At 51.0% G+C, this 27,002-nt stretch overlaps 1 protein-coding gene across 4 annotated transcripts in view; it reads right to left on the bottom strand.

Moving 5' to 3' along the window:
• Nucleotides 1–1,106: 1,106 nt before the first annotated feature.
• The window catches only part of Evi5l (ecotropic viral integration site 5-like), a 38,906-nt gene continuing 13,010 nt past the window's right edge, over nt 1,107–27,002 (bottom strand). Inside the window, 19 exon segments of one of the 4 annotated variants that reach the window (NM_001432039.1) lie at nt 1,107–2,648; nt 2,819–2,914; nt 2,995–3,090; nt 3,174–3,320; nt 3,416–3,571; nt 3,690–3,830; nt 5,886–6,014; nt 6,455–6,595; nt 7,573–7,605; nt 8,633–8,686; nt 14,366–14,426; nt 14,518–14,615; nt 16,312–16,401; nt 16,634–16,777; nt 19,376–19,501; nt 20,143–20,217; nt 20,326–20,550; nt 21,636–21,825; nt 24,507–24,689. In NM_001432039.1, the coding sequence (NP_001418968.1) occupies nt 2,355–2,648; nt 2,819–2,914; nt 2,995–3,090; nt 3,174–3,320; nt 3,416–3,571; nt 3,690–3,830; nt 5,886–6,014; nt 6,455–6,595; nt 7,573–7,605; nt 8,633–8,686; nt 14,366–14,426; nt 14,518–14,615; nt 16,312–16,401; nt 16,634–16,777; nt 19,376–19,501; nt 20,143–20,217; nt 20,326–20,550; nt 21,636–21,825; nt 24,507–24,658 (2,448 nt within the window). In that variant the 5' untranslated portion in view covers nt 24,659–24,689 and the 3' untranslated portion in view covers nt 1,107–2,354. 4 annotated transcript variants of the gene reach the window in all.

The following is a 27,002-nucleotide window of genomic DNA, read 5'->3' as shown; positions in this document are numbered from 1 at the left end:
ACACTGGGCAGCTCGACCCTCAAGGCCAACTTTTGTAAGGACTTTTGCTCCATAGCTAGGCCCCAGCTGGAGGAGTCAGCTTGGGAATAGCAGTGTGTGGGTGATCAGTTACCCAAGGGGGGCAGCAGTCACAGGGACAGTCTTACATCAGCATGACAGGAACAGGAATGTTTGCAGGGGACTCAGCTATTCTGATGTGGACTCGTGTTGTACCCAGTTGCTCTGTGCCACTGCAAGTCAATAGTTGTTTTCAGTGCGCTAGGCTATATTTCCCCTTACACCAAGCTGGAGCACTCGTTCCAGATGACCCTCCATTCAATGCTGTTCCCTGACTGCTTTGGCATTTGATGGCCTGGGCTGGTTACTGATCCCTCACACCACTTCCCATTCAATAGGCTCTATTCTCAGTCCTCTCCATCTGCTTCATACTCTTCGCTTCAAAGCTCAACTCTGACCCTGACTGGAGCAGCCCTACTCACCACCTTCCTGACCTCACCATATATCTATCTACATTCCATTCAACTCTGACCCTGACTGGAGCAGCCCTACTCACCACCTTCCTGACCTCACCATATATCTACATTCCATCCCTTCTTCTGGACATCCGGCCTCCTCCAAAGACAATGACCCCCCCCTCCTGCCACAATCCCACCATTCCCCATCCCCCTCCCCACCCCGCCATCCTACCATTCCCCATGGCATGTGGCCTCTGTGTTGTCCTCAGGGAAGCCTCTCTCATTGTCTCCTCCATGAAGGCTTCTTTGATTTTTCTGCTCTGGCTGCCTACTTTTGCATTATAACAATATCAATTCACTCCCCAAACCCTCAGTACCCATTCCCATGACATCAGAGACCACACAGAGGAAGGTGCAGAGCATAACACCCCAGCGGCCTCCTACAGTTCCCACTGAATAGATAACACTGGGCCGGCTCTTCCTGAAGCTGACAGTTTTGGATTGGTCAGGCTCAAGCCCTCTCTTCATCCCTGTGGCATTTCCCACACCACCTAGCCACTGGATCCATCTTGGAACTTCCAGAACACGGATGAGGGCTTAGCGTCTTCTTGCTGTGACTGCCCCAGCTCTGGCTCTACTCGGCGTCCCCCGTGACTGTGTAAATACACTTTATTTTCCATCTTTTCTGCCTTGGAGACATGGAGTGTGAACAGGCAGTGTGCAAAATGGTGGTGGGCAGTGTGGAGGAGCACATGAGGAGCACATGAGGGCCTCCTCAGGGGTACCCTGCCCCAGCCCCCAGGCGTTTTTAACACTTGACGAGTGGGCCACCAGGAATGGAGACTGAGCTGGGGGCCCCACCTAGGAAGCACCCAGGGAATGCTGTGGGCACCATTCTACCTGAGGCTCTAGGAGCACTGAGAGGGGTCAGCCCCTAGGGGTGGGTCCCAAGATGCAGGGGTGAGGGATAAAGGAGCCCGGGGAACACTGATGGACTTTGGCACCATTCTCAACTCTGACTGGGCAGAGACCATGGGGACTTCGAGGACATAGGGGAGGTAACTGACTGGGGGAAGTCTAGCCAGAATGAGTGGAGTAAGTCCACAGGAATGTGTGGACTGAGGCTGAGAACTCCCCAAGGGGGGCTCTCTTCTACAGCCAGCCAACACGTGTGATACGGGGCTCCCCAGAGCAAGATGGGTGCTCTAGGGAAAGGGTCTCTTCTTTGCAGCTTCTATAGCCCTAGAGAGTGGGGAGACACTGCCCAGGCTTAAGCTGGTTCCCACTGACTACTCACACCCCAGGTGGTCCTGCAGACATGATGGGGGTGGGGGACTTTGGTTTCTGCTGCAGGGACCATGATGCCTGCACCAGGCAGAAAAGTCCAGCCTGGCCATCTGTCCCCAGTGGCAAGGGGCTGGCTGTTCAATATCACTGTGTCCAAAGAACCTGTCCTAGGGTGCTATATCCAGTCCAAGTTACCCCTCCTTCCTCAGACCTACTGTAGTTCCTGGGCCCCACCCAGCAGGGCCACCCTTGTCCCAAAGGGAAGCTGACTAGGAAGAGGAAGTTCCCTGCTTATTAACAAGTCCTGGGACCTCTGCACTTTCGGCCCTTGTCCATGTTAGGAGAGCAACACCCTCCAGGTAACTGGCCCATGCACCCCTTGAACTCAGGAGGGCTTGGACGATATGGTCTAAAACGGGTAAACACTGCTATGTGGGCCAGGCCTGCCAGTAGGCCCTGCCCTCTGTGCTGCCTCCTCCACCTGGCCCTCAGTTGGCGGGAGTTACAGAGGCACAGAGTTCCTTAGTACTGTGGAGCAGCAAGGTCATGGACTGCTGCTCTCTCCTCACAGCAATGTGGGCCTCTAGGCTCCCAGTGAGTGGGCCCCCAGCTTCAGTTGTCCAGGACCTGGTTGCTGTAAGGCGTGGCTAGCTCATCTGCATCGCTGTCTGAGCTGCCTTCGCTGTCCTTGGCTGGCCGGTCCAGACTTCTGAAGAAGCGTGCGTCCCGGGGAGACAGAGGGTAGAGTGGGTCCTGCAGGGCTGCGCCCACGCCCACGCCCACACCCACACCAAGCAGCTCCTCATCAGAAGACGGTAGCGAATCCTCGTCCAGGTGCCGCGTTAGGCTCAGCCCATCGAAAGCCAGCGGGTCCTCGAATGTGGGTGGGCCTTTCAGCAACCGAACCTGGAGTGCGCGGGGGAGGGAGGGGGCACCCACGGGTTGGAGGCATAAATCGGCGTACCCACAGGGAACCCCGGCTATCAGGCGCCTTCCTCCCTTACCCTCTTAGCTTCAAGCTTGATCTGGGTCCCCGCGCCAGCGTTTGGCCTGTGGCCACTATCCCTTGCTCTCACCTCAGTCTTCAGCTCCTCAATCTGGTCCTTCAGCTCACGGATGTACTGCGATGAATCCGAATGGTTCAGCTGGCCCTGGATGCGGCCCTCCTCCCTCTGCCGGGAGGGCCGGGGTACTGTCGGTCAGAGCACGGCCAGCCCAGGGGCTCACCCTCCTCCCAGTTCCTGGGGCTCACCTGGATCTCCAGCTCTGCGATGCGCTGCCTCATCTCCGCCACTGCAGCCATGCTGTCTGCCTCCCGAAGGCGCACAGCCATCACTTCCTCCTTACTCTGAAGGGAAGGGGGTACAGAGGGTGGATCAAGGAGGTGGCAAGGTTCCAGGTAGGGTCGTGGGGTCCGGACAGGGGCTGCACCTTGCACTCAGCCTCGGCCTGCTTGCGGCGGCTTTCGCTGAGCTGAGTCTGGAGTCCCTTGTTCTGTGCTGCCAGGTACTGCAACTTCTCCTGCAGAGCCGCGCGTTCCGCCTCCACCCGGTTCAGCAGGTTGCGGTGGATGTTGTCCTGGAAACGAGGATCAGAGGGTGCAGCAGCAAGAGGAGGGTGGTCATGTATGGCCTGGGGGTCCACCGTGGTGTCCCTGTGTGGGCCTGGCCTACCTGCGTCTCCAGTTCCACCACGCGCTGCCGCCACTCACGGCCATCCGCCAGGGCCTGTGCCTCACGCAAACGCATAGTCATGAGCTCATCCTGTAACTCTCCCAGGACCAGCTTCCGCGGGGACTCCTTCCAGCGGCCACCGCGGGAAACATGAGCCTAGAAGGCAGGGTGGAAGGGTTCTAGAGGCCAGGGTGGTCCCCCATGAGTCCGGAAGTCTGGTCCACAAGCTGCCCCAGGCACACCGACCTGGGGCACCCTCACTGCTGGCCCTCACCTGCCAGGTGTCTGAGAGCTCCTGCAGCTGCAGCTTCAGTTCCCGCGCAGAGGCTACGGCCTCGCCCTCCCGCACCTTGAGGGCCTTGAGTTCTTCCTGCAGCCTGGCTACATTGTTCTCATCCGGCAGTGAGCTGTTTCTCTGTGGGGAGACGCAGGAGACAGGAAGGGAGGAAACCGGAGAGCCTGAATCTCCAAGCCTAAACTGCTGGATTCACGCGTCCAGCCTTCCCTCTCATCTCTCTCTCTGCTTGGGCAACGGAGCGACTACAGCATACCCAAGGGAACAGAGACTAGCCCAGGGGAAGAAGACCCTCATGTGTAGCTAGGGTTCATTATCTACTAAATGCGTCTCAGGTCTGTCTTTGGGAAACCTCTTTGAACGGAGACTTCCTGTAAATAAATATCACTGAATTTACACAATGCACTTTGAGGTAGCTAGGGTGAGGGCAGGTCTTCTCACAATGCCAAGATCCAAGCCTTTCAGGACCCATGACCAGTCCTGAGAACTGCATCAGCAGGGCCTGGAAGACAAGCAGCAAGCACCCTGGACTCTCCCCAGGCCTGGCCTGGAAGGCCCTCTTTCCAGAAAAGACAGTACTGGACCTGACCTCTTCTGTCCTGGTGTGGAGCTGGCCCAGTGACTGAGGTGTGGGTCCTCGTGCACTAGCTTCTTAGTTTATAACTTGGTAGGCCTGGTCCTCACTGACCCTTGTTTAGGTCTGGGTATGGGAGGCAAGACAGGGTCTAGAGTGGGCACATTTTCCCTCTGTGTGGAAGGAGGTGTGTTGATGTGGCTAAACGGCTTGCAGCCCTTATCCAGCTGTAGCAGGTATTGGGGGAGGGATAGTTCTCAACTTCAAGGGCTTGTGTCTGCTCCCTGAGAGATCTGTTTTAGGTTTGTCTGTTTGTTTTAGGAGATGATTTCGGTAACTCAGATTGAAATCAGACTTGTGACATAGCCAAGGATGGTCTTGAATGACTCACCGTCCTTTTTCCACCTCCTCTGGAGTTACAGGGATTCTCACCTGCACTAGGATTACACATATGCATTAGGGATAGACTCTGGGACTTCATGTGTGCCAGGAAATCATTCTACCAATTCAGGCACATGCTCAGCCTGAACTGAGTCAATGCATACAGCAGCTGGGGAGGCACCCAGGAAGTCTGGTTTTACCCCTCCAGGACTATAGGCAGGAAAGTGCAGTCCTGTTTGCCTCTGGAGGGTATCTATCTTCATGGAAGGGGAGAGGAGGTAAAGGTCTGGATTCATTGGCTGGGTCTGCCCCTGCCAACCTTTTCTTCCCTGGGAAGGAACCTGAGCCCCTGGAGAGACGTGCACAGCGCAGTGGGATACCAGTGTATGAGGCTGCCACGCTGTGCTTTGAGAGCAAGACTCGGGGCAGGGCTGTGCTGCTGTGTATATGAGCCCACACAGTTGTAGGGTGTGGGGAGCTCTGTGGGTGAGGCTCCAACTTCTATAGCCCTGGATCCCCGTCAGCAGATGTAGTGTTAGAGGAGACAATGCCTAGGTGGCAATGGACTATAAAGCAGCACGAGAGGTCCTGTCTTCTGTGGGGACTGGTGACATGCAAGTGGGGCGGTTGGTTGCCCTGGCTCCTCCTCTGCCTCTTCTTGTTGTTGTTTCTTCTTCTTCTTCTTCTTCTTCTTCTTCTTCTTCTTCTTCTTCTTCTTCTTCTTCTTCTTCTTCTTCTTCTTCTTCTTCTTCTTCTTCTTCTTCTTCCTCTTCTTCTTCCTCTTCTTCTTCCTCTTCTTCTTCCTCTTCTTCTTCCTCTTCTTCTTCCTCTTCTTCCTCTTCTTCTTCTTCTTCTTCTTCTTCTTCTTCTTCTTCTTCTTCTTCTTCTTCCTCTTCCTCTTCCTCTTCTTCCTCTTCCTCTTCCTCTTCTTCCTCTTCCTCTTCTTCTTCTTCTTCTTCTCTTTCTCCCCCCCCCCCCGTGTGTGTGATATTTACGTGTGTATGCCTGAAGAGGCCAGAGGATGATGTCAGGTGTCCTACCCCATCACTTATTACCTTTAGATAGGGTCTTTCACAGAACCTGGAGCTAAGCTAAAGATGGACAGGCCAGAGATCACCCCACAGCTCCACCATAGTGCTGGGGTTACAGGTGCATGTTGCCATGCCTGGTTTCTGCATCTTCTAAACCTCACTCAAACCCTCTGTCTCCTCCAGCCATACCTTTTCCATGTCCAGAACTTTGTCCTGCATTTCTCGAAGGGCCCCCAGAGTCTCGGTCTCCCGTAACCGTGACTGCTCCAGTTCTGTCTCCAGGTGGGAAACAAAGTCCTCTGTTAGGCGAGGGTTTTCCTGGAAGCAAAGAACTGCATTGGTTCCTGGTGGAGACTGCTACCCGGTGGATAGCCTTCATGCTAGAGAGCCTGGGTTGGAAGAGGTTCCCAGATGTTAGGGAGCCTGAGTTGAACCCGTGCTAACTTCGTGACTCTAGCTTGGCTTGGCGTCTTCCCAGGGAAGATGCATGAGGGGATGTTGGGAATGGGACTTTCCATGACTTCAGGGCACCTTCTGAAAGCCTTCGAGACTCAGTCTGGGACAGTGGGCTAGGGGTGGGACATAGACTCCTGGAGTGGAGCTGGCTGTGGAGTGGAGCTGGCATTGCATTCACATTAGCCTCTGGGCACACTAACCCACCTTACAGATCTAAGCCATGAGGGTCAGAAGGTAAGGGTGGCACATAGGCTTGTAGGAGGTGTGGTCCTGCTAGTCAACCCCATTCAACAGCCTGGTACCTGCTGTTCTTGCAACTGCCGAATGGTACTCTGTGCTTTCTGAAGGTCCTCTGCAGTCGAGCTACATTGTTGTCTCACTACTGCCAACTCCCGCTTGATGACATAGTTCTCCTCAGCCTCCTGTGCCCGTGTCACTTGTCCCTGAGCACAGTGAGGATGGGGGTGGGAAGAATACCATGACCATCTGCTTTGGTCTCAGGCCTGGCCACTAGGAAGCTCAGAGAGGATGAGAGAGGGTTAAAGTGAGACAGGCATGGCCTTTCATGCTCAGAACCTGGGATGGGGTGCCCACAGCAGGCCTCAGAGTGTATTGGGTGGAGACAGGCAAGGACAGGCCACCTACTGGATCCTGGGAGTAATGGACATTCTGGATGTGCTACCAGGCTTAAATGACAAATGCCCCCAACTCCCAGGCTTGGGCTCCATCCCCAATCCTGGTTGTTTGCCTCTGTCCGAAATGAAGAAAAAAATTGCTCTACAAAGGCAAAGGCTTGTGAGAGGTGTAAGACACCTCTACCACTCCCCAGGGCATTTCCTCCACCCACATCCTACTTCCCACCCAACTCCATCTTCCCTGTCCCCATCCCAGGCTCGGAGTCACTAGGTGCTGTGCAGAAGCTTCTAGAAAAGCCATCCAAGAATGAAGCAGCAGCAGGAGCAGGCGAGTGAGAGATGGTGATGGGTGATAGGCAGAAGCAGAGAGGTGTCAGAACAGCTACGTGTGTGCCTGCATGCCTCCATGCCTGTTTGTGAGCATGTTAGTGTAAGCTCAGCACAACAAATGTGTCAGGACCTAAAGACGAATGCTCTGAGGGTCCTGAGTCCTGCTGGGGTAGCATCTCTTGCTCCTTGGTGGAGGAAGCCTCTGTCTATGCTGAGTGTAAGCTTTCTCCTAAGCTCACTCCCACACGTGCCTCCCATCCTGGTGTTTGTCTCCAGATCACATGCCCCCTCCCTCAAGGCACTGTTCTCCCTGGAAGCCACCCCCTCCATGCAAGTTGCTCTTGCCCCCCAGAATGGCAGTGGCCAGGAAAGAGGTGGTTACTGGCTGTCTTGTGCAGGGACCCGGGAAGGGCCTGGAATGGAGAGTGCAGAGGTATATGGAAAAGCTACAGTACCTGGATTAACCTATCAGCCAAGGCCGCGCTCTCCTACCAGGCGAAGGGGATTCCCAGCAACGGGGGAAGGAGGCAGAGCAGAAGGCAGGGGACAGGAGAGGGGGAGAGACAGACAAGAACCACTTGTCACTAATGCAGTGGGCTATCTCTAGAAGCAAGGGATAGAAAGGTGAAGGCCAGAGGACCAGTGGAGGAGGGCCCAGAGAAAGACCAAAGCCAGAGCCAACTCTGTCCTGGAGGGGGGTCATGTGAGTGCGGAGGTTGGGGTGCACTGGGCTGAGAAAACTCAGGAAGGTCTCTGTACTGTGTGTGAGGAGGAGGTCCCAGAGAGGGCCGGGACAGGGGACGCATTTTAATCTTGAGAGAACAAGAATTGAGGCTTCTGTTGTAGTAACAGCACCCTGTCCATGAACTACTGCTTCCTTGTGCTCAGCAACACTAAGGAACAGGAAGTAGGGCCCAGAGTCATGCTAAGTCACCTGAACCACCCCAGCAGTGACCTAGTAGGGCCCCCGGTCAAGTCCGTGCCTCTCTACCTCAAGCAACCTCCCCCCACCCCCCACCTCCGCTTCCTTCATTCTGTCTGCTTTCCTTCCTTTCTAGGATGAACTTACAAATTACAGGTTTGGACTCCTTGTGGCCCAGTGATGGGACTCGTTCTCCCACCCACGCAGCTTGTGACTGCCATCCACTGAGTTGTAATTTAGCTGTAACCCTAGGGGCTGAATTGAGATCCAGAGTGGGATGAAGTCTTCTGAGAACCCCTAATAACAGGGCAGTCCAAATCTCGGTGGGGTTAGGGGAGACTGAAGGAAAGGCCACTCATATAGTTTGTTGAGACAGGGTCTCATGTAGCTAAGGCTAGCTGGCCTTGAATTCTTAATCCTCTTGCCTCTACCTCCTGTACACTGACATTACAAGAGCACAACCAATATGCCTGCCCTACCCGTGCTTCTTAAGTCTGCTACCTCAGAACAGAGGGATGGTCCCAGCCTTAATAGCTACCGGGTGTTCTGAGGCAAAGATTTGGAACCCAGCAGCTGGTACCCACACCCCTCACCTTCTCTAGGGTCTCAATCCGCTGTTTGAGCAGCCGGTTCTCTGTTCGAAGCCTCTATAGAGGAAGAAAAAGAAGAAGAAGAAGAAGAAGAAGAAGAAGAAGAAGAGTACTTCAGAGCCTCCAAACACTTACAGGCCCTTAATCTCCACTCACCAACCGCAGAGGTCAAGGAAGGTCCTCTGAGGACCTGTAAGCTGGCTCACTGGATAAAGGTGCTTGCTGACAAGCCCAGCTCCCTGAGTTAGAGCCAGGACTCATGTGATAGGAGAGAATTAACTCCTACATGTTGTCTCTGACACTCCATATGCATGTTATCCCCCAGAAGCCCCCCCAAAGAACAAACCCCATTTGAAAAGGTAAAATAAAACTTTTCAGAGTTTAAAAGTTTTGGTGCTGGGAATGTGGCTCAGTTGATAGAGTGCTTTTGTGTTATACATAAAAAAGCCCTTACTTTGCAAAAATCTGGCTTGGTGGCACATGCCTATAATCCCAGCACTTGGGAGGCAGAGGCAGGAGGATCATAAATTCAAGGTTATCCTTAGCTATTGAATTGGAGTCCAGCCTGGTCTGGAGGAGACCCTGTCTTGAAATAATCGTATGCTATCTGTCTTTGCATTAATCTGCTTTTGCACTACAGGCTTTCTCTGTGTAGCCCTGGCTGTCCTGGAACCCTGTGGACCAGCTCTGTCGACCATGCTGGCCTTAATCTCAGAGGCCATCTAGCCTCTGCTGTAGGGGTGGTTCTGATGCTAACATCCTGTTCCCAATTGACCTATCAGTAAAGATGCCAACCAGCCATGGGAAATCTTGGGTGGAGCCCCCACAGGCTGTTTCTCCAGCCAGGAGGATGGGACATTGAGCTGGGACTAAAGGAACTGAGCAACTAAAGTCGAGACAGATTTTGGGTGCTGAGCTAAGAGTATTGGGGTGGGCATCCTGCCGTGGGGATTAACACTGTCCAGCAATTGAGCCAATAAGGCAAGTTGAGATTAAGCAACGTGTGTGTATGTGTATGTGCGTGTGTGTGTGTGCATGTGTGTTTTCCATCCACAGATTCAATATTCTCTGGGCGGGGGCTGGTATCAAAGTCCATTTCCGGAGTTTATTTAGGTGGGGTACGAAAGCTGCATGAAACCCTCTGCCTCCGGAGTCCTCAGATTACAGGCTTGTGCCACCACTGCCTGGCTCAACATTATTTAAAAAAACACAAAAAACCAAACAGACACACAAAAAAAAAAAAACTCACAAAAGAATCTGATCTGGGTGTGTTGTTAAATGCCCTTAATCCTAGCACTCAGGAGGCAGAGGTAGGTGGACCTCTGAGTCTGAGGCCAGCCTGGTCTACAAATCAAGGTCCAGGACAGCCAGGGCTACACAGAGAAACCCTGTCTAAAGTATAAAAATAAAAAACCCCTCCGTTCTCCCCAGCCCCTAGCATGTGCATGTGTGCATGTGTGTACACGTGTTAAGTAAGTGTAAGGAGCAGCCACATCTATACTATCCTCAGACGTTTGTTTCTACCTCGTCTTTCAAGGGTCTTTCCCCTGTGTTCCAAGGGACGCTGGTGCCAGGTAGTGCTGACCCCCTTCCCTTCGCTTCCAGCAGCCTCTAAGTTAGACTCTCTGGAACAACACCCCCTCTCAGAATTTAGGTCTCTTGTGTTGAACACGTACGTTTTTTTCTTTAATTACGATTTCTCTCTGAGACAGGACTTCATGTATCCCAGGCTGGCATAGAACTTGCTGTACACAAGCAAGGACACTGTCGACTCCTTGATGCTGCTGTTTTTACCTCCTGAGAACTGAGATGGCAGCTGTGTGCCATGGTGCTGTGATTATGCAGTGTGACACCGGGGTGGATAGAACCCAGGGCTTCCTGCGTGCCAGGCACCATCTCTGCCACATCTCTGACCTTTAGACACATTGCCCTTGATATGACTATTTCCCTGCTCCCCGCTGTCTTGTTATATGGTATAGTCAGCTTTGAATTTTGATCCTGCTGCCTCCTGCGTAGGGGATTAGAGGTATCCCACCCCATGCTTGGCTCTGCCCTCTGTTCTGGGATGAGGAATTTAGGGTAAGTGGATGTGGTCTTAAGTTCCCTTGGGATCCTTTACGGAGCTGGTGAGCATGCAGATGTGCTGTGGGTAGGCTCCTCAGCTCCCTGGTTATGAAATCATTTGTGGTAGTAGATGACCAAAAGGCCTACCAGGCTGTGAGGGTTGGTTTTCGTCATCAACTTGACACAACCTCGAGTCACCTGGGGAGCGAATCTTAATGATTTGTCTACATTACGTTGGCTCATAGACATGTTTATAGGGATTTTCTTTTTCTCCCTTCCTTCCTCCCTTTCTCCCACCATCCCTTCTTTCCTTCCTCCCTCCCTCCCTTCCTTCTTTACTTTCTTTTTTTGGTTTTTCAAAACAGGATTTCTCTGTGTAGCCCTGGCTGTCCTGGACCTTGCTTGGTAGACTGGGCTGGACTTGAACTCACAGATATCCACCTACTTCTGCCTCAGGAGTTCTGGGATTAAGGGTGTGTGTTACCACCTCCCAGCTAGGGGAAGTTTTTCTTTTTCTTTTTTGAATGCCTTAATCGATGTGAGAGAAGACAGCCCACCACTAACCAGGCAGGGAATTCTGAGTGGAGAACTAGAACTGAGCACAAGCAGGAGAGTATTTCGACATGTGAGCATCTCTTTCTTCTTGACTGCATGTGATGTGACCAATGGTCTCAAGCTCTTCCTGCTGTGACTTCCGTGGTGGTAATGCACTGTAATCTGGATTGTTAGCTAAAATACATAACTTTTTGTCTTAAGTTTAAAATCTTTGTTAACATTTTGTTTTAATTTTATGGCAGGAGTGACTACAGAGGCCAAAGAGGGCCTGGGATCCTCGAGATAGACAGTGGTGAACAGTGGTGAACACAGGTCCTCTGGAAGAACGGCCAGAGAGTTTAATTGCTAGGCCATTTCTCCAGTCTTCCTTGGTTTGTCAGAGTATTTTATCACAGCAACAGAAATGAAACTAGATACTACCTATGCATTACACAGGACATTTCCTGGGTTGCTTCCTGGGGAGATAGAAACACCCAGAAAGCAGTGGAGCAAATCATGGACCTGATGGTCACTGACTCACATCATGTGTAAGGAACAGAGTCACAGAGGAGTGGCGGTGACCCTCCAAAGTCCACCTCCCCAGTCCTAGGGTGACAGACTTGTGCCACCATACCTAGGTTCATTGGTTTATTTGAGACAGGATCTCACTATGTAGCCATGATTGGCTGGGACTTGTAATGTAGTCAAAATTGGCTTTGAACCAACAGAGATCTACCTGCCTCAATTACCTCACGGCTAGGATTAAAAGCATGTGCAACTACCCCTGTTCTATGTTAGTTTTTGAAATGCAGTTCCCACTAGAGCTGAAGCCCATGGACTGAGTTAGGCTGGCTGGCTAAATGGGTTCCACCTGCTACCTCTCCCAGTCCCAAGTGGTGGGGTTAGAACGCACTGATTATGCTGGGCTTTACTGTTGGGCTGGGAGCTCCGGGTTTAAGTCTCCATGTTTGAGACAAGCACTTTACAGAGGCCTCTCCTCAGCCTTACCCCTCCTTTTTAAACCTGGAAGCCGACAATGTGGCTAGGCTGGCTTGCAGGGACCTGTCTGCCTGTCTCTGTGTGTCTGTGGATGGACTGAAGGAACACTCCTGCTCCTGGCTCTTTTACGTGGGTCCTGGGGATTGAACTCATGCATGCCCAGCAAACACTTTACCCACTGAGCCATCTCCTTTGCCCTCTTTTCATTTTGCTGCTGTTCTGTACCGAGGATGGAGCCCATGGCCTCGTGTGTGCTGGGCAAACCCTCACCACTAAGCTACAGCCCCAGCCTCAACGAACGCTTCCTTCAAAGGCAGTGTCTATGCACCTTTGCATAGTGTAGTTGTCTAAGTCTTGCCTTATCCGATGCAAGCAAATAAGGGATTTGTTTCTGTTACTTTATTTGGCTTTTGTGAGACAGGGTTTCTCTGTATAGCTCTGGCTGTCCCATAACTTGCTCTGTTGACCAGGGTGACCTCAAAACTGAGAGATTCACCTGCCTCTGCCTCCGAGTGTTGGGATTAAAGGCATGCATCACCACCTCCCAGCATCAAATCAGGATGTTTTAAGACAGGCTAAAAGTGAGAGACCAAACTGCAGGACACTTGTAAGATACCCTGTGAGGAGACATCTGCCTGACTCTTCAAGGCCTCTGGTGAAATCTCTTCTCAGGGGAAACTTTCAGTCTGGCCTGTGGTCTCAAGGTCTATGGCATTCTTGTCTATTCTGGGCCTCACAGTCTCCTGATGAGAGCAGGCCGCTCATCTGCACACAGCAAGAACCACATTTGGTCTAGTGCAACACTTCCTTGTGAGATGGCTCACAAACCCAGGATGGAAATCTTTCTGGAAGCCTCAACAGGGCCAAGTGCTTCAGCTTGCGGCACAGGCCTCTGCCCCTGACTTCCCACAGGAGGTAGAAACAATGCACTGGAGGCGGACAGTGACAGGAACATCACAGCAAAGCTCCAAGGCTCAGAGAGGTGAATTTACCTGCCAGGGCCACACAGCTGGTCTTCAGTGGGACACCAGTGCTAACCACTTTGATTCATCAAGTGTGGAGGACAAAACCAGGTCTATATGGAGGTTCGTGTCCTTGCCTGTCCCCTATATTGGGTTGTAGGGTCCTTAACCTGGCTAGCAGGCTTTGGGAACGTGTAGCTAGCTGGTCAGTTGGAGTAGGTGGGTATGAGCTTTTCTTTCTCCTCTCTTCTACATCCTGGCCCTGGGTTGTACCTGGCAGCACCTGGGCTTCCTTGGAAAGATATTGAGGGACTCTCAATGCTCAAGAGTGCCTTTATCTGGGAAGCCAGGTCCTTGTCACTTAAGACTAGGTCTCATCTTTGTTTCAATAGATGTTTGTTGGGGTTGGGGATTTAGCTCAGTGGTAGAGCGCTTGCCTAGGAAGTGCAAGGCCCTGGGTTCGGTCCCCAGCTCCGAAAAAAAAGAATCAAAAAAAAAAAAAAAGATGTTTGTTGGATGAATGGCTAAAATCACATGAAGAGGGGTGAAGAGGCCATTGAGAGGTAAGTTTGGTTTTGGACGTTTTGTGCACTCAAGGAACTGACGCTGGGCTGGCTGGCTGCTACAGTACAATCAGGACCCTGAGTGGATGACCATACCTTAGCCTACATAGCCTGCTTGCCTGAGCCTTTCTCCTTAGCTCCCAACCTCTGTGTCCCCAGGGTGTTCTCCTGTCCACCAGGCACATTCTTCTATCCTAGGCCCTCTACACTGGACTCTTGGACCTAGAGTGTCTCCCCAGATGCGACTGTCTCTTGTATGACTATATCCGGAGCACTCTGGAATCCACACTATTTCAGTGATTTATTGACTATCGCCCCATGACATGGGGGGTTCGGGGACATGAAAGCAAGGAACTTTGACTGTCTTGTTTACTGTTGTGAGGCCAGCTTTGAGGACATGCCAATTGGGGAATGCGCTCCCACGCGGGGCTGGCAGGTGAAGGAAGGGGCAAGTGAGCGAGGGTAATCCGGAGCCAGAAGTTGTCCGCCCAGGCCAGCCCGTTCTATCCGTGCATGCGCTAGCTAGGACTGCCCTCTAGCGGGCAGCTCTGGCTTTGCGAGGGAAAGCCTCAAGGCAGCCCATCTTTGCCCTCCCTCACGCCTCTGGAACTCACTTTGATCTCGATCTGCTCCTCCATCTCCTTACTCTTCATAGCTGCGTACTCCTTCTCCAGCCTGCGGGGACGGGGCACACGGTCAAAGTCCCGCCTCCCTGAGGTGAGGAGGGCTTCCCTTTTGAGTTCTCCGTTCGTTCCCGGGCACTGACCTCTTCATCTTTTTAGGGTTGTACTTGACCTGGTAAGCCTTGAGGACCAGCTTGTCTGGGCAGCTGTCAAACTGGTGGGGGATCACTCTCTGGAAGTACTGTGGAGACACAGAGAGTTACGATCACTTGGGTCCCGGCCACCAGGGTTTGCCTAGGCTCCCACTGTATCCTGCTACTGCCTGGGGCTTCCCTTTGTCTCAGCCATCTGGGCTGTCTGTCTTTGGTTACTCAGCCAATGTATGTTTTTAAAGATATTTATTTATTTATTTATTTATTTATTTATTTATTTATTTATTTATTTATTTATTTATTTATTTATTTATTGTACACTGTAGCTGTCTTCAGACACCAGAAGAGGGCATCAGATCTCACTACAGATGGCTATGAGCCACCATGTGGTTGCTGGGATTTGAACTCAGGACCTCTGGAAGAGCAGTCAGTGCTCTTAACCACTGAGCCATCTCTCCAGTCCCCAAGCCCCCTTTTTTTGTAGTGCAAATGAATTGACTGTAGGAGAAGGAACAACTAGGGAAGGAGGGAGACCTGCCTTCCCAGCATGCTTTCTGGTAAGCTTGAGAAAATCAGGCGGGTTGAAAGTGGGGATCAGCTTGGCCTGTAAAGGAATGTACTGCCCAGGGCCTGACCTGAGTTCTATCCCTGGAACCAACAATGGAAAGAGTAAGAGAGAACTCAGAGTGGAAACAGAATTGAACTGTGAGTATTGTGAGCCATGAGCCACCTTCTTCTCTCTCCCTCTCCCCACCCCCACATTGACCCTAACAATAAATAAAACTAAGACAATCAGGCTAGAGGACCTCCTGAAGGCAGGGCTGGGATGAATGGGGTCTGAGCATGGGGGAACTCTCCTTAGGAAGTGGGTAGACAAGCCCAGAGGTCCTATTCCTCTGCCCAGCTGCTCCAGTCAGGCAGCCTCGGACAATGTATGCCCGTGTTCGCAGACACAACTGTGGTCTTTGTGCATTCTTTCCTGAAGCACCAGCTGGAAGATGCTGGGAGGGTTAGGGGCCTGTGTCATGGGGAAACCATGGTGAGGGCAAAGCTGGCTTCTGATTTAGCAGGCTGTGCCAGGGGAAGGCACAGGCAGGGAGGAGCACGGTAGGAGGCTACCTCAAGATACCTGGCTCCTTTCTGTACCCCCAGGCTGAAAGCTGAGATGAAAACATACTAAACACCTCTCAAAGTCAGCCAGGGGTTACTTTGCAGGCAAGCTCTGGGGACCTGCAGCAGTGGGTAGGAAAGAGTCAGTAGGACCTCCCCAGACCAGCTGCTGTTGGCTTCTTCTTCTCCCCAGTGCTAGGTTGCTGGCTCTGGGTTCTATCTGACAGAGCCTGGGGTTCCTCAGGGCAGAAAGGATCCCAGATGCTCAAGAGTGACTTCTATTGGGAAGTCACTCCTCCCCCACCCCCCATCACTTAGAATCTTGGTTTGTTTTTTGTTTTGGTTTCCTTTTTTTCAATACTGAAACTTAAGCTCAGAGATCTGCCTGCCTCTGCCTCTCAGGTGCTGCAATTAAAGGTGTGCACCACCACTGCCTGGCCTATTTCTTAGAATCTTGTACAGCTCAGGTTAGCCTTGAACTTCTGACTCACCTGCCTTCACATCCTGCGTGATGGGATTAAAACCGTGCATCATCATGCCTGTCTATACAGTGCTGTGGGATGGAACCCAGGGCTTCATGCATGCTAGGCAAGCACTCTACCAACTAGCCACATCCCCTCTTGTCACATGGAAAGGACTCCTGTGCCTGTCACCTTCCCAGCCCACCTGACCCACCTGGGACATGCCCTCCATGTCCAGCTGCATCAGCTCTGTCTGGTTCACTTGCAGCAGGGCAAGGCCGACTCGGAACACAATCTCCAGTCCCTGCAAAGTCAATCACAGTCCCATGAGCCTCTGTCCTCTCACCTGAAGGCCCCTGTCCTCCCATCAATAACCCTTCACCAACGAGCTTCCTGTCCTCCCACCAGGAGGCTCAGACCCTCCTTGCACTCTAGCCCTTCCTTTGTCCTGTCAGTCATGACTTCTTTTGGAGGTGGGCTGTGATTCCCTCCACATGCAGAGTGGAGTGGGCCAGGGTGTCCTGCAGGGCACTCACCTCATACATAAAGATGTCAAAGACCCGGGTAGCAACAGGCAGGGGAAAGGTGGTGAGGAAAAGCGTGAGGAACCAGGATGATGCATACATGGATGTGTGGAAGCTCTGTGAGCGGAAGTGGGTGTTCAGGTCCGGAAGCTGCTCCTGTGTGGGGAGGGGGAGGCTGGTGGGCACCGAGAGGGAAGTATTGGGCCTCGGTGCCTCTCACCTCCAAGGAGTGTTTGCTGACCTACCCTGGGCAGCCCAGATTTCTCCTGGGTCCTCTTTTAGCTACTGTGTTTGGGGGGAAGCTGGGGCATACTGGACCTTTGAGTGCCTTGGGGCTACAAGCAGGGCCTGGGAAAATGGGATTGACCTCAACTTCAGGCTGTTAGATAGTAGCAGACCACTGGGGAAAGGGAGCTGGAGAAGGCATCAGAACTCTGGGCTTCCTCTGTGCTCACAGTTACACATTTGCTTGGCTGTGTAAACATTAGGCTGTGAAAGTCTCCAGTCTTCCGCTTGGGGTTATAATTGCTTCTTAGCTTTGAGGAGGGCAGATGCTGGGGATCAAATTGTTTTTTTTATCTGTGTGTATGTATAGGAGGCTTGTATGTGTTCATATGTGTATACATGTAAAGGGTTATGTGGAGGCCAGAGGTTGACGCTGCTGTCTTCTTCCTGGAACTTGCTCTGAAGATCAGGCTGGCTTATGAACTCACAGTGATCTGGTTGCCTCTTCCTCCCGAGTGCTGGAATTAAAGGTGTGAACTCCCATGTCCACTGTCCTTTGACTGTTAGACACTGCCTCTCACTGAACTGGAAGCCTCTGATTTGGCTAGGTAGGCTAGCTGGCCAGGCAGCTCCAGGGATTTTCTTGTCTCTGCCTCCCAGCATGAAGATAACAGGAATATCCTTCTAGGAGCCTACGAGGCTTTACAGGGATACCGAGGATCTGAACCCAGGTCCTGTGCTTATACAGCAAGCACTTTACTGACTGAGGCATCTCCTCAAACCATACTTCATTTTTGGAAGAGGGTTTCATATATTATAGGGTGGCCTTCAACTTGCTATGAAGCTGAGCTGACCTTGAACTCCTGATCCCCCTGCCTCCACTTCTCTTTTTTTTTTTTTTTTTTTTTGGTTCTTTTTTTCGGAGCTGGGGACCGAACCCAGGGCCTTGCGCTTCCTAGGTAAGCGCTCTACCACTGAGCTAAATCCCTAGCCCCCTGCCTCCACTTCTAAAGTGCCAACTACCACAGGAGGGGATTGAAACCAGGGCCTTTGTTCATGCTTGGCAGGCACTCAACTGAGCTATGTTCCTGTCCTATTCTTTTTTTTAACCAGGCCTTTCTCTGTAGCCTGTTGGATTAAGAGTGCTCATCACTACGTCCCGCTGTGACATTTCTTTTCTTTTTGAGGGTAGGGAAGGATATTGGGGATCAAACCCAGGACCTCACAAATACTAGGCAAGCACGCTACCCCAAGCCTCCACTTTCATTGTTGTAGGTGCCTGGGCCTCCTGTTTGTTCAGCTAGCAGCTCCCAGGGAGTGCTACCTGCCTGTCCTCAGCGCCTGGGAGAGGAGCCTTTACTGACAACTCACTGATGGCACCTTTTTCTTGCCATGGGCTTCTGAAGCTGGCCAGAGGATAAGAGTACAAGAGTGGTGGTGTGTGTGTGTGTGTGTGTGTGTGTGTGTGTGTGTGTATACACATACAGCATAAACACATTCTGTCTGCCAGCCAGGAGTGAGCCCTGTGGGGACTGCTATTTATAAATGGAGATGTCTGTAGCTTCCCCGTAATCAGCAGAGGCAGGCAGACAACACTTTCCCCACCTTCTACCACACCCTTAGCACATGGAGCCAGCCCTCCTCCTCCTGTTCTGCCCTAGTGGTTCTGGAAGCCCCTTTGGGAGCCAAGAGCCCCTGTTGTGGCTAGCCTTGTCCCTTCCAGCATGCTCCACAATTGTATGCTTTCACTTCACAGGAAGGGACAGAGTGGGAAAGGACAGGAGTGCCTTTCTAGGACTCCTCCTTTCCTTGCCCCATTCTGTTCTTCCTTCTTTCTCCTTCCATTCCCCCTCACTTCCTCCTTTTCCTTTTTCACAGAACTTTACATTGAACCCAAGATTCTTTTTTTTTTTAAATGTCTTTTTTTTTCTTTTTTTCTTTTTTTCGGAGCTGGGGATCGAACCCAGGGCCTTGCGCTTCCTAGGCAAGCGCTCTACCACTGAGCTAAATCCCCAACCCCTGAACCCAAGATTCTTAGGTGCCAACCCAGCCCTCTACCACTGATCTATACTGCAACCTCCCCACGTCCCAGTTCCTAGACATTGAGAGAGGCCTTACTTAGTAGCCCTAGGGTGGCCTTGAGCTTGTTATCCTCCTGTCTCATAAACCAAAGCACTACGATCATGAAGGTGTACCACCTTACCAGGCTCCAGGCATGTTTGACCACCACTTCTTTCCAGAGAGGGTTTCATGTAACTCAGGCTGGTTTGAACTTCCCATGTAGCTGAGACTGACCTTGAATTTCTGACCCTCTACCTCGACTCCTAAGTCATAGGATGACAGATGTGTACTGCCGTGCCCAGTTTATAAAGTTCTAGGGGTGGTGTTCAGGACTTTGTGCATGATGGGCAAAGATCCTACCAACTGAGCCATAGTCTCAGCTCCCAAGGGTAATTTCTTAGGTCTAGAATTTCCAGTTTAGGGGTGTTCTGGAGATAACCTCAGGGTGGTCATCCCTGGCCTGCTTACCTGCAGCATGTATTCAAACTGGTAGATACAGAGTCCCAGCTCGGCCATGCTGGGCTTGAAGAGCTCCCGTAGCCGGTACTCCTGCATCAGCCGCACAAACACACAGAAGGCCTCTTCCTCAGGCATCTGGAGGGACCAGCAATGTGTGTGAGTGTATGTGTGAATGGGAAGCCATGCTTGGGCTCTGGACAGTGTTACACAGGGGCATGTTTCTGTTCCATTTATATTTATTGTAATTGTACCTGGCTACTGGGACCCATCCTACAAACCATAAATATGGTCAATACTATTCAGTGATGGAAGACCTGTGGCTGAAGTTATTTGCTGAGGGCCACTAATGGGAAACAATGGAGCTGTACTTAAACCTTTCTAGTGCCTCAGTCTCATCTCCCTGATTGAGACATACCTGTTCACACCTAGCTATCTCTTTTCTCCCTAAGTCTTCTGGTTTCTCTGGAGGTTTCTTCTGGTTTCTTCTGGTTTCCCTGTAAACCTCTATAACCCCCTAAATCGTTAGCCTGTGGTTCTTCCCTGTCCCAACGCTCCTTTTTTTTTTTTTTTCTTTTCTTTTTTTCGGAGCTGGGGATCGAACCCAGGGCCTTGCGCTTGCTAGGCAAGCGCTCTACCGCTGAGCTAAATCCCCAACCCCCCCAACGCTCCTTAAGCCCTGTTCCTGTCCTGCACGGTAAAGTATCTGGCCCTAGCAGGTCACTACATTCAGGGAATGCTCTTATGTACATCTTGGGGATGGAGCCAGGGCAACTTACCTGCATGAGGAGTAAGCCCACAATGAAGGCACTGCCTTGGCAATATCCAACCTCCCGATCAACCAGGGAGTATGCCTAGAAGGGAAGGAGGCTGAGTGAACACAGGATTCCCACCAGCCTCTCTGCAGCCATCTTAAGTGGGGATTGTTCCTAAGGTGGCTGGAGCCATTACTGGGGCCTCACCTTCATGACATTGAAGAGGACTTCCTGGCCCAGGCTGTCCTGGCCTTTGAAGAACTCATGCTCTGGATAGGTGCGGGCAATGTCCCTTCGGATCAGCTTCTCACATGGTGAGGACATCTTGAGGAGCTCGGAGTACTGGTTTTTGACGGGCATATCTGTGGCACTGCACAGGAGCTGCCAAACGATGGCCCGGAAGTGGTGTGGGATGCCCTTTCGGATCAGCTCCTGCCATGGGTGGGGAGAGGTGGGGAGGGAGGCTCAGGCTGCAGTCTGCCTCATGTACCGCAGCCATCCCAAGGCCAACCCAGTCCAGCACCTCAGGCATGGCTTACACTTGCTTTTAGGATGGTAGAGGACATCTGAGTCACTGTGCTTTTAGCTAGTCACGTGCTGACTGGGGGCTCCCCATCCTTCAGCGACTCCTCCACCACTAAGCTATGATCCCAATTCTCATGCTTTGTGTGTGTGTGTGTGTGTGTGTGTGTGTGTGTGTGTATGAATATTCATGCACACACACACACACGCACATGCGCACAGATATATGTGTATATATGGAGGTCATAGGTCAGCCTTAGTTGTCATTCTTCAGAGGCGTCCACCTTGGATTTTGTTGTTGCTTGTTTTTGTTTTGTTATATTTTAACTGCATTAAATTATTTAACGTGTGTGTGTGTGTGTGTGTGTGTGTGTGTGTAGGCTGTATGTAACAGAGGACAACTTGCACCTGCATTTGAAGGAGTCGAATCTCTTATACATGTGGAGAAAACTCAGGTTGCCAGTCTTGACAGCAAGTGCCCTTATTTGCTGAGCTATCTTGCTGACCTATCCACATGTACTTTGAGATAGGGTCTCTTTACTGTGGCTGCCCACAGGGCTAAGCTGATTGGCTAGGAGTTCCCACAGGAATCTGCCTGTCTCTGCCTCCACGGTGCTGGCATTGCAAGCGTGTGCCAGCATGCTCAGCTTTTTATAGGTGCCGAGGATGGACCTTAGATCTTCAATTTTATGCAGCAAGCACTTTACAGACAGGTATTTTCTTAGCCCCCACCTTCTTTTTAAGCAAGCCCTTCGCTCTTTGCATGAAGTTTGACTATGCAGTCCACACTGAGCCTCTTGCCTCAGTGTCCTGAGTATAGGGTCATAGGTACAGGTACCATTGCATCAGAGCATACAGCAAGCAGGCACAGGGACCTCTCTCTCACCCCCTTCCATTCCCAAGTTCGATCTGTTCATCTGCACTTTGGCCCTGGCTGGTGGACAAATGACCAGGCTGGCCAGACTCATGCCCATCCCACATCTGCCTCAGGCCACCTTGAGTAGCTTTTCCTTTCTGCGCCGCCATTCCTCCCACTCGTTGGCAATCCGGCCCCAGAGAATCCATGTGTCCTCCTCCAGGTGGCTCAGGTTGGAGGAGGCGGAGGAGCTGGATACCAGGGAGGAGCCGCTGTTCCTCCGGGAGCCATTCATGGAGCGCATGGACTTGGAGTCGGCTTCCAGGAGCCTAGGCAAGAAGAGTAGGAGAGGGGAGGCCAGACAATTCCCATGGCTCCTAGTCACAGGGGCCCTCTCAAGCACCTGACCTCAGAGACTAGATCCACACTGCCTGCTTTCCTTTCTTTAAAAACTGTTATCTCTACAAGTGTATGCCATGTGCGTGATGGTACACGTGGAAGCCAGAAGGGGGCGCTGGATGTCCTGGTGCTGGAGTGGTTGTGAGCCACCCCATATGGGTGCTGGGAACTGAACCTGGGTCCTCTGAGGGACCCAAGTGCTCTTGACTGCTGAGTCCTATCTTTAGCTCCCATGCTGCCTTTCTTGCTAAGTGATCTTGGCCAGTGACCTAACCCCCTGAGCCATGGCCCTTGGAAAGTCATTTGTGTTCCTCTTCTGTACCAAGCACTGGGCCACGTGTGTATTTATTTCTATGAGCTCACTCTCAGACCAACTGTGCACAGCACATTTAGGGACGGTCTATGCTCTCTAGAGGGGTTCCATGCAAGTTCTGCTGAGGGCACTTACAGATACCCAGGACACTGGGGTTGTATTAACCACACCCTTTCTCTCTCTTCTCTCTCCTTCCTTCCACCTCTCTCTTCTTTCTCTGTATGCACATGCATGTGTTTGCACATTCATGAGAAGGCAAGAGGCCAACCTTTGATACTGTTAAGGAGTCCGTTTTATTTTTGAGACAGGCCTTTCATGAACTTGCACCTCTCCAATTAGGCAAGGTTGGCTGGCTAGTGAGCCTTGGGGATCTGCCTGTCCCTATCTCTTGTTGCTGGAATTTCCTGACGAGGTTTTTGTTTGTTTTTGCTTTAGATAGGGTCTTACTATGTAGCCCTGGCTGGCCTGGAACTCCCTATGTAGCCCTGGCTGTCATCAAACTCACAGAAATCTACCCGCCTCTGCCTTCTGAGTGCTGGGATTAAATGCTGAGTATAATTACTTTTTACGACAGATTCTGGGGATCACATTCAAGCATTTTAAAGATTAAGCTATCTCCCCTCCTTCTTCCTCTTTAATTAATAACTCTTCTTCTTATTATTTTGATTTTTTTGAGACAGGGTTTCTCTTCATAGCCCTGGCTGTCCTGGAACTCACTCACTTAACCAGGCTGGCTTCAAACTCAGAGATTCACCTGCATCTGCTTCCTGAGAGCTGAGATTAAAAACAGGTACCACCACTGCCTGTCATTCTTATTTTTTTTAAAAGATTTATTCATTTATTATATATAAGTACACTGTAGCTGTCTTCAGATACACCAGAAGAGGGCATCAGATCTCTTTACAGATGGTTGTGAGCCACCATGTGGTTGCTGGGAATTGAACTCATGACCTCTGGAAGAGCAGTCAGATGCTCTTAACCGCTGAGCCATCTCTCCAGCCCCTGTCATTCTTATTTTTAAATAGTTTATTTTGTTTGTATTCTAGGTGTTTTTGTCTGTATCTAAGTACCACTATGTGCGTGGTGCCCCAAAGTCAGAAGAGGGCATCCAGTCCCCTGGAACTGGAGTTACAAACGGCCATGTGAATATTGGGAATTGAGCCCGGGTCTTCTGGAGCAGCAATTAGCTAGGGCTGTTAACCACTACGACTTCTCTCCAGCATCCTTCCGTTAACTAGTTTTTGAAATGGGGATTGAGTTTAGGGGCCTGTGAGTGCTCTACCATGGATAAGTCCAGCCCTGTATTTTAAAACAGGATCTGGCTACAAAGCTCAGGCTGGCTCACCCTCTTGATGTTCCCGCTCTAGCCTTCCACATGCTGAGATGCTTTTAGGATACTTTTGACAGCTGTATATACTCTGGAGGTATGGAGGGACTGGGGTGTTCTTCCTAGGGCTAGGCAGTTATTGACAATAGGACTGGCCTGTATGTGAGTGAATGTTCTCCTATGCAAATCAGCCAATCCAGAGCCATTCCTGACTTCTTCCTCCTTCGAGCTTTTACACTCTGCTCAGATTATCTCAGGGTTGAGTACCCAGCATCCGGGGCCAGACAGAAATGCTTCAAGTCAGTGACTCGATGCTCGCCTGCCCTATCTCACCCACTTCTGCCCATGGAAACCAATACAAAGGTTCTCGCCAGCGTTTCCCTCAGGCTCTTGTCTGCCTCCTGACTGACAGGTCTGCCTCCTCTCCTTTTGGGAACTGTAAGTAATAAAGTACCTTTTTACTTGTGGCCAGTGTCTCCTGATCTACTGGATTTACTTCACTCCTGAGTAATGGTATGAGTCCAAGACTGTCCCTCAGCAGTAGAGCCCCCACCTCGAATACCTCACTAAGGGGCTGAGGACAGGACTCTGTGGTATAGCATTCCCCTAGAATCCCACAGCGAGGGCCTGGGAGTGTGGTTTAGCAGTAGAGCTTCTGCCTAGATTCCCCAGGGAGGAGATTCTATAGGTAGAAAACTCAAAGACACCCCCCCCCCAAGACCCATAAGACAGAAGCAGGTGTGATCGTTAACATCTTCCTTCAAAAAATGGCCTTGTAAAGGAAAGCTAGACTCATTTGTCCTTTTGAAAAGTGGATTTCCTCTTCTGAATGAAGAAACCAGTTTATGCAGCCCACACTGGGAGGATGCAACCATTCTTTAAGCATCTCGTGGTAGCTGTTATTCTATGTAGCCCAGGTCTAGCTTTGAGTGTGAAGGGTCCAGGAATTGGCCCTCCTCCTCCCCACTTACCGGTTCTGCTCCTCAAGCTTGGCCAGTAGTTCTAGCTCATCTGGGCTGAGGTTCTCGGAGTCAGAGGTTGGGGAGCAGGTGGGTGCTGACAGGGCCTCCTGAGATGAGGAGTCGGGGCTCAGAGTGGGGCTTGCCATGGTGGACAGGCTCATCAGCCAGGGAGATACCAGGTTACAACTCTATCTGGTGGTGGGAGATACATATTGTTAGCACTAGGGAGATGTCCACTGTCAGCTCGGGGCTAGCAAAGTCTGCCTGTGCATCTTGAGAACAGTCCATCATTCCAGACGTCCCACCCCTGGTCCACCCCTACTTGGATTATACATTCTATGTGCTACAATCAACAGCCAAAGCTCAAATCTAGCAGCAAGGCCTGGGCCAGAGGTTTCCTGTCACTGGAGGTCCTAAGGATCTAATGTGAAACTTCAGAGGTATACAGAAGCCCCTGTTCTGCTGATCTTTTTAAAAAAGATTTATTTTATTTATATGTGGACACTGTCTTCAGACACACCAGAAGAGAGCATCAGGTCCTATTACAGGTCATATTACAGATGGTTATGATCCACCATGTGGTTGCTGGGATTTGAACTCACGACCTCTGGAAGAGCAGCCAGTGCTCTTAACCACTGAGCCATCTCTCCAGACCCTGGGTGATCTTTTTTTGACGGTGTTCTGTCCTTGGCTTTCCTTAGGAGTCTCATGATAGCATTTGACTTGCCCTGTCTCAAGAGCAGTTTGTTGTTGGCACAGATCAAGCAGTTAGTTCTACTGTTGTCTGCTGCTGTCAATGGCTGGGACAGTAATGCTCCTTGGGCTGGGAAGCCAAGGCCACATCAAAGTGCCAAGAATTGGTGCCTTAGGGAATGCACAGGGGGGCTGATGGTGCAGAGGGGTATCCCAGTCCCAGTATTCACATGCCAAGCCTTCTTTCCTACTTTTCCTGGGGTCATCAGCCTAGCCTTCTAGGGACTGTTGAGGACACTGGCCTGTCTGGTGACAAAAACAAAGGCTAAGGTAGGGAGATGGCTCAGTCTGTAAAGCATTTGCCACATAAGGATGAGGACCCACGTTCAATCTCTAAAACCCATGTAAAAAATGCTGGGTGGTAGTGTGTGCTTTAATCTCAGTGCTGGGGAGGTAAAGACTGACTAACCAGACTAGCTAAACTGCTAAATTTCAGATCATTGTTGTCTTAAATAGACAACAACAATAATACCTCCAAACAATAACAGTAACATAAAAAAAAACCCCAAAACAAATGACAAACAAAAACCAAGGTGATAACCTCAGCTACGACTTAGTGGTCAAGGGCACTTAGTGCTCTTTCCAAGTGTGGCTCCCAGCACCCACATTAGGTGGTTCCCAGGAGCCTGTAACTCCAGCTCCAGGGGTTTAGGTTCCTCCTGGCCTTCAAGAGCAGGCAAACATGCCGTACATTCACACAGACACACATATAAAAGTAAGACATAAAGACAGATGTAAAGCAAAGTGAACAGCATCTGAAGAACAGCAGCTGTGGCTATACTCTGGCCTCCACAAGCACACTTACTCACATATGTGCAACTCTAGACACAGAAATAAAGTGTAAACAGAAGGTGTGTGTGTGTGTGTGTGTGTGTGTGTGTGTATAGTTCTGAGGTCGAATTATTCTTGTCAGGAATCATCCTTGATCACTCTTCTACCTTATTCATTGAAGTGGAGTCTGTCAAGCAAAACTCAGAGCTTGTGAGCTGGATCTGGCATTTTTGTGGGCTCTGGAGATTGGAACACCAGTCCTAAAACTTGCATAGCAGGCACTTTAATCCCTCCTCAGCCCAGGGTTATAGAACTCGGTGAGTGCCAGGCTGGCTGAGGATCACCAGTTCCAAAGGTTTTTAAGCAGTTATAAACTGCTGAACTAGGAGTTAATCATTTCTGGGGGTGAAGTGGGATGGGAATGACAGACAGACAGACAGACAGACAGACAGACAGACAGAGGGGCTGCTACAGGACCTCCTGCTGTGTCAATGTGTGGCTAGCAGGGCTGTGGCCACAAAGTGCTAAGGTAGAGAGGCTAGGAAGAACTAGCCTCCAGAAGTGGGAGGACATAGAAAAGGCAGACGAGGGCTCCAGAGCTACTGCTGAACATGGGAAGCATTGACAGCTCAGGGCAAAGGCACTGATTAGGATAATTAGGTAGCCTGGGACTATCTCGTACCTGTCCCTGAGAAGCAGCCTCAGGATGGGCTCCACCCGCCCACGCATACACACTTGGATATCCATATATTCACAGACATTTATGCACATACAGTCTCACCTACACCTACTTAGACATACATTCATATATACTGAAACACAGACAACACATACACACATACTCAGTTTATACTCTTGGGGTACAGATGTACTCCTTCACACACAGACAGGTTACTAGTCACCCACACACATTCTCTCGAGGTTCATTGATATTCACACTCTAACTCATCAGCTTTATGGGCCTGTGGCATGGCTGGTGGG

Source organism: Rattus norvegicus, chromosome 12 (assembly GCF_021556685.1).
Source record: "Rattus norvegicus strain SHRSP/BbbUtx chromosome 12, alternate assembly SHRSP_T2T, whole genome shotgun sequence".
Lineage (NCBI taxonomy): Eukaryota > Metazoa > Chordata > Mammalia > Rodentia > Muridae > Rattus > Rattus norvegicus.
Note: the sequence above shows the minus strand (reverse complement) of the source record. Positions and strands in the feature narration are given on the sequence as shown.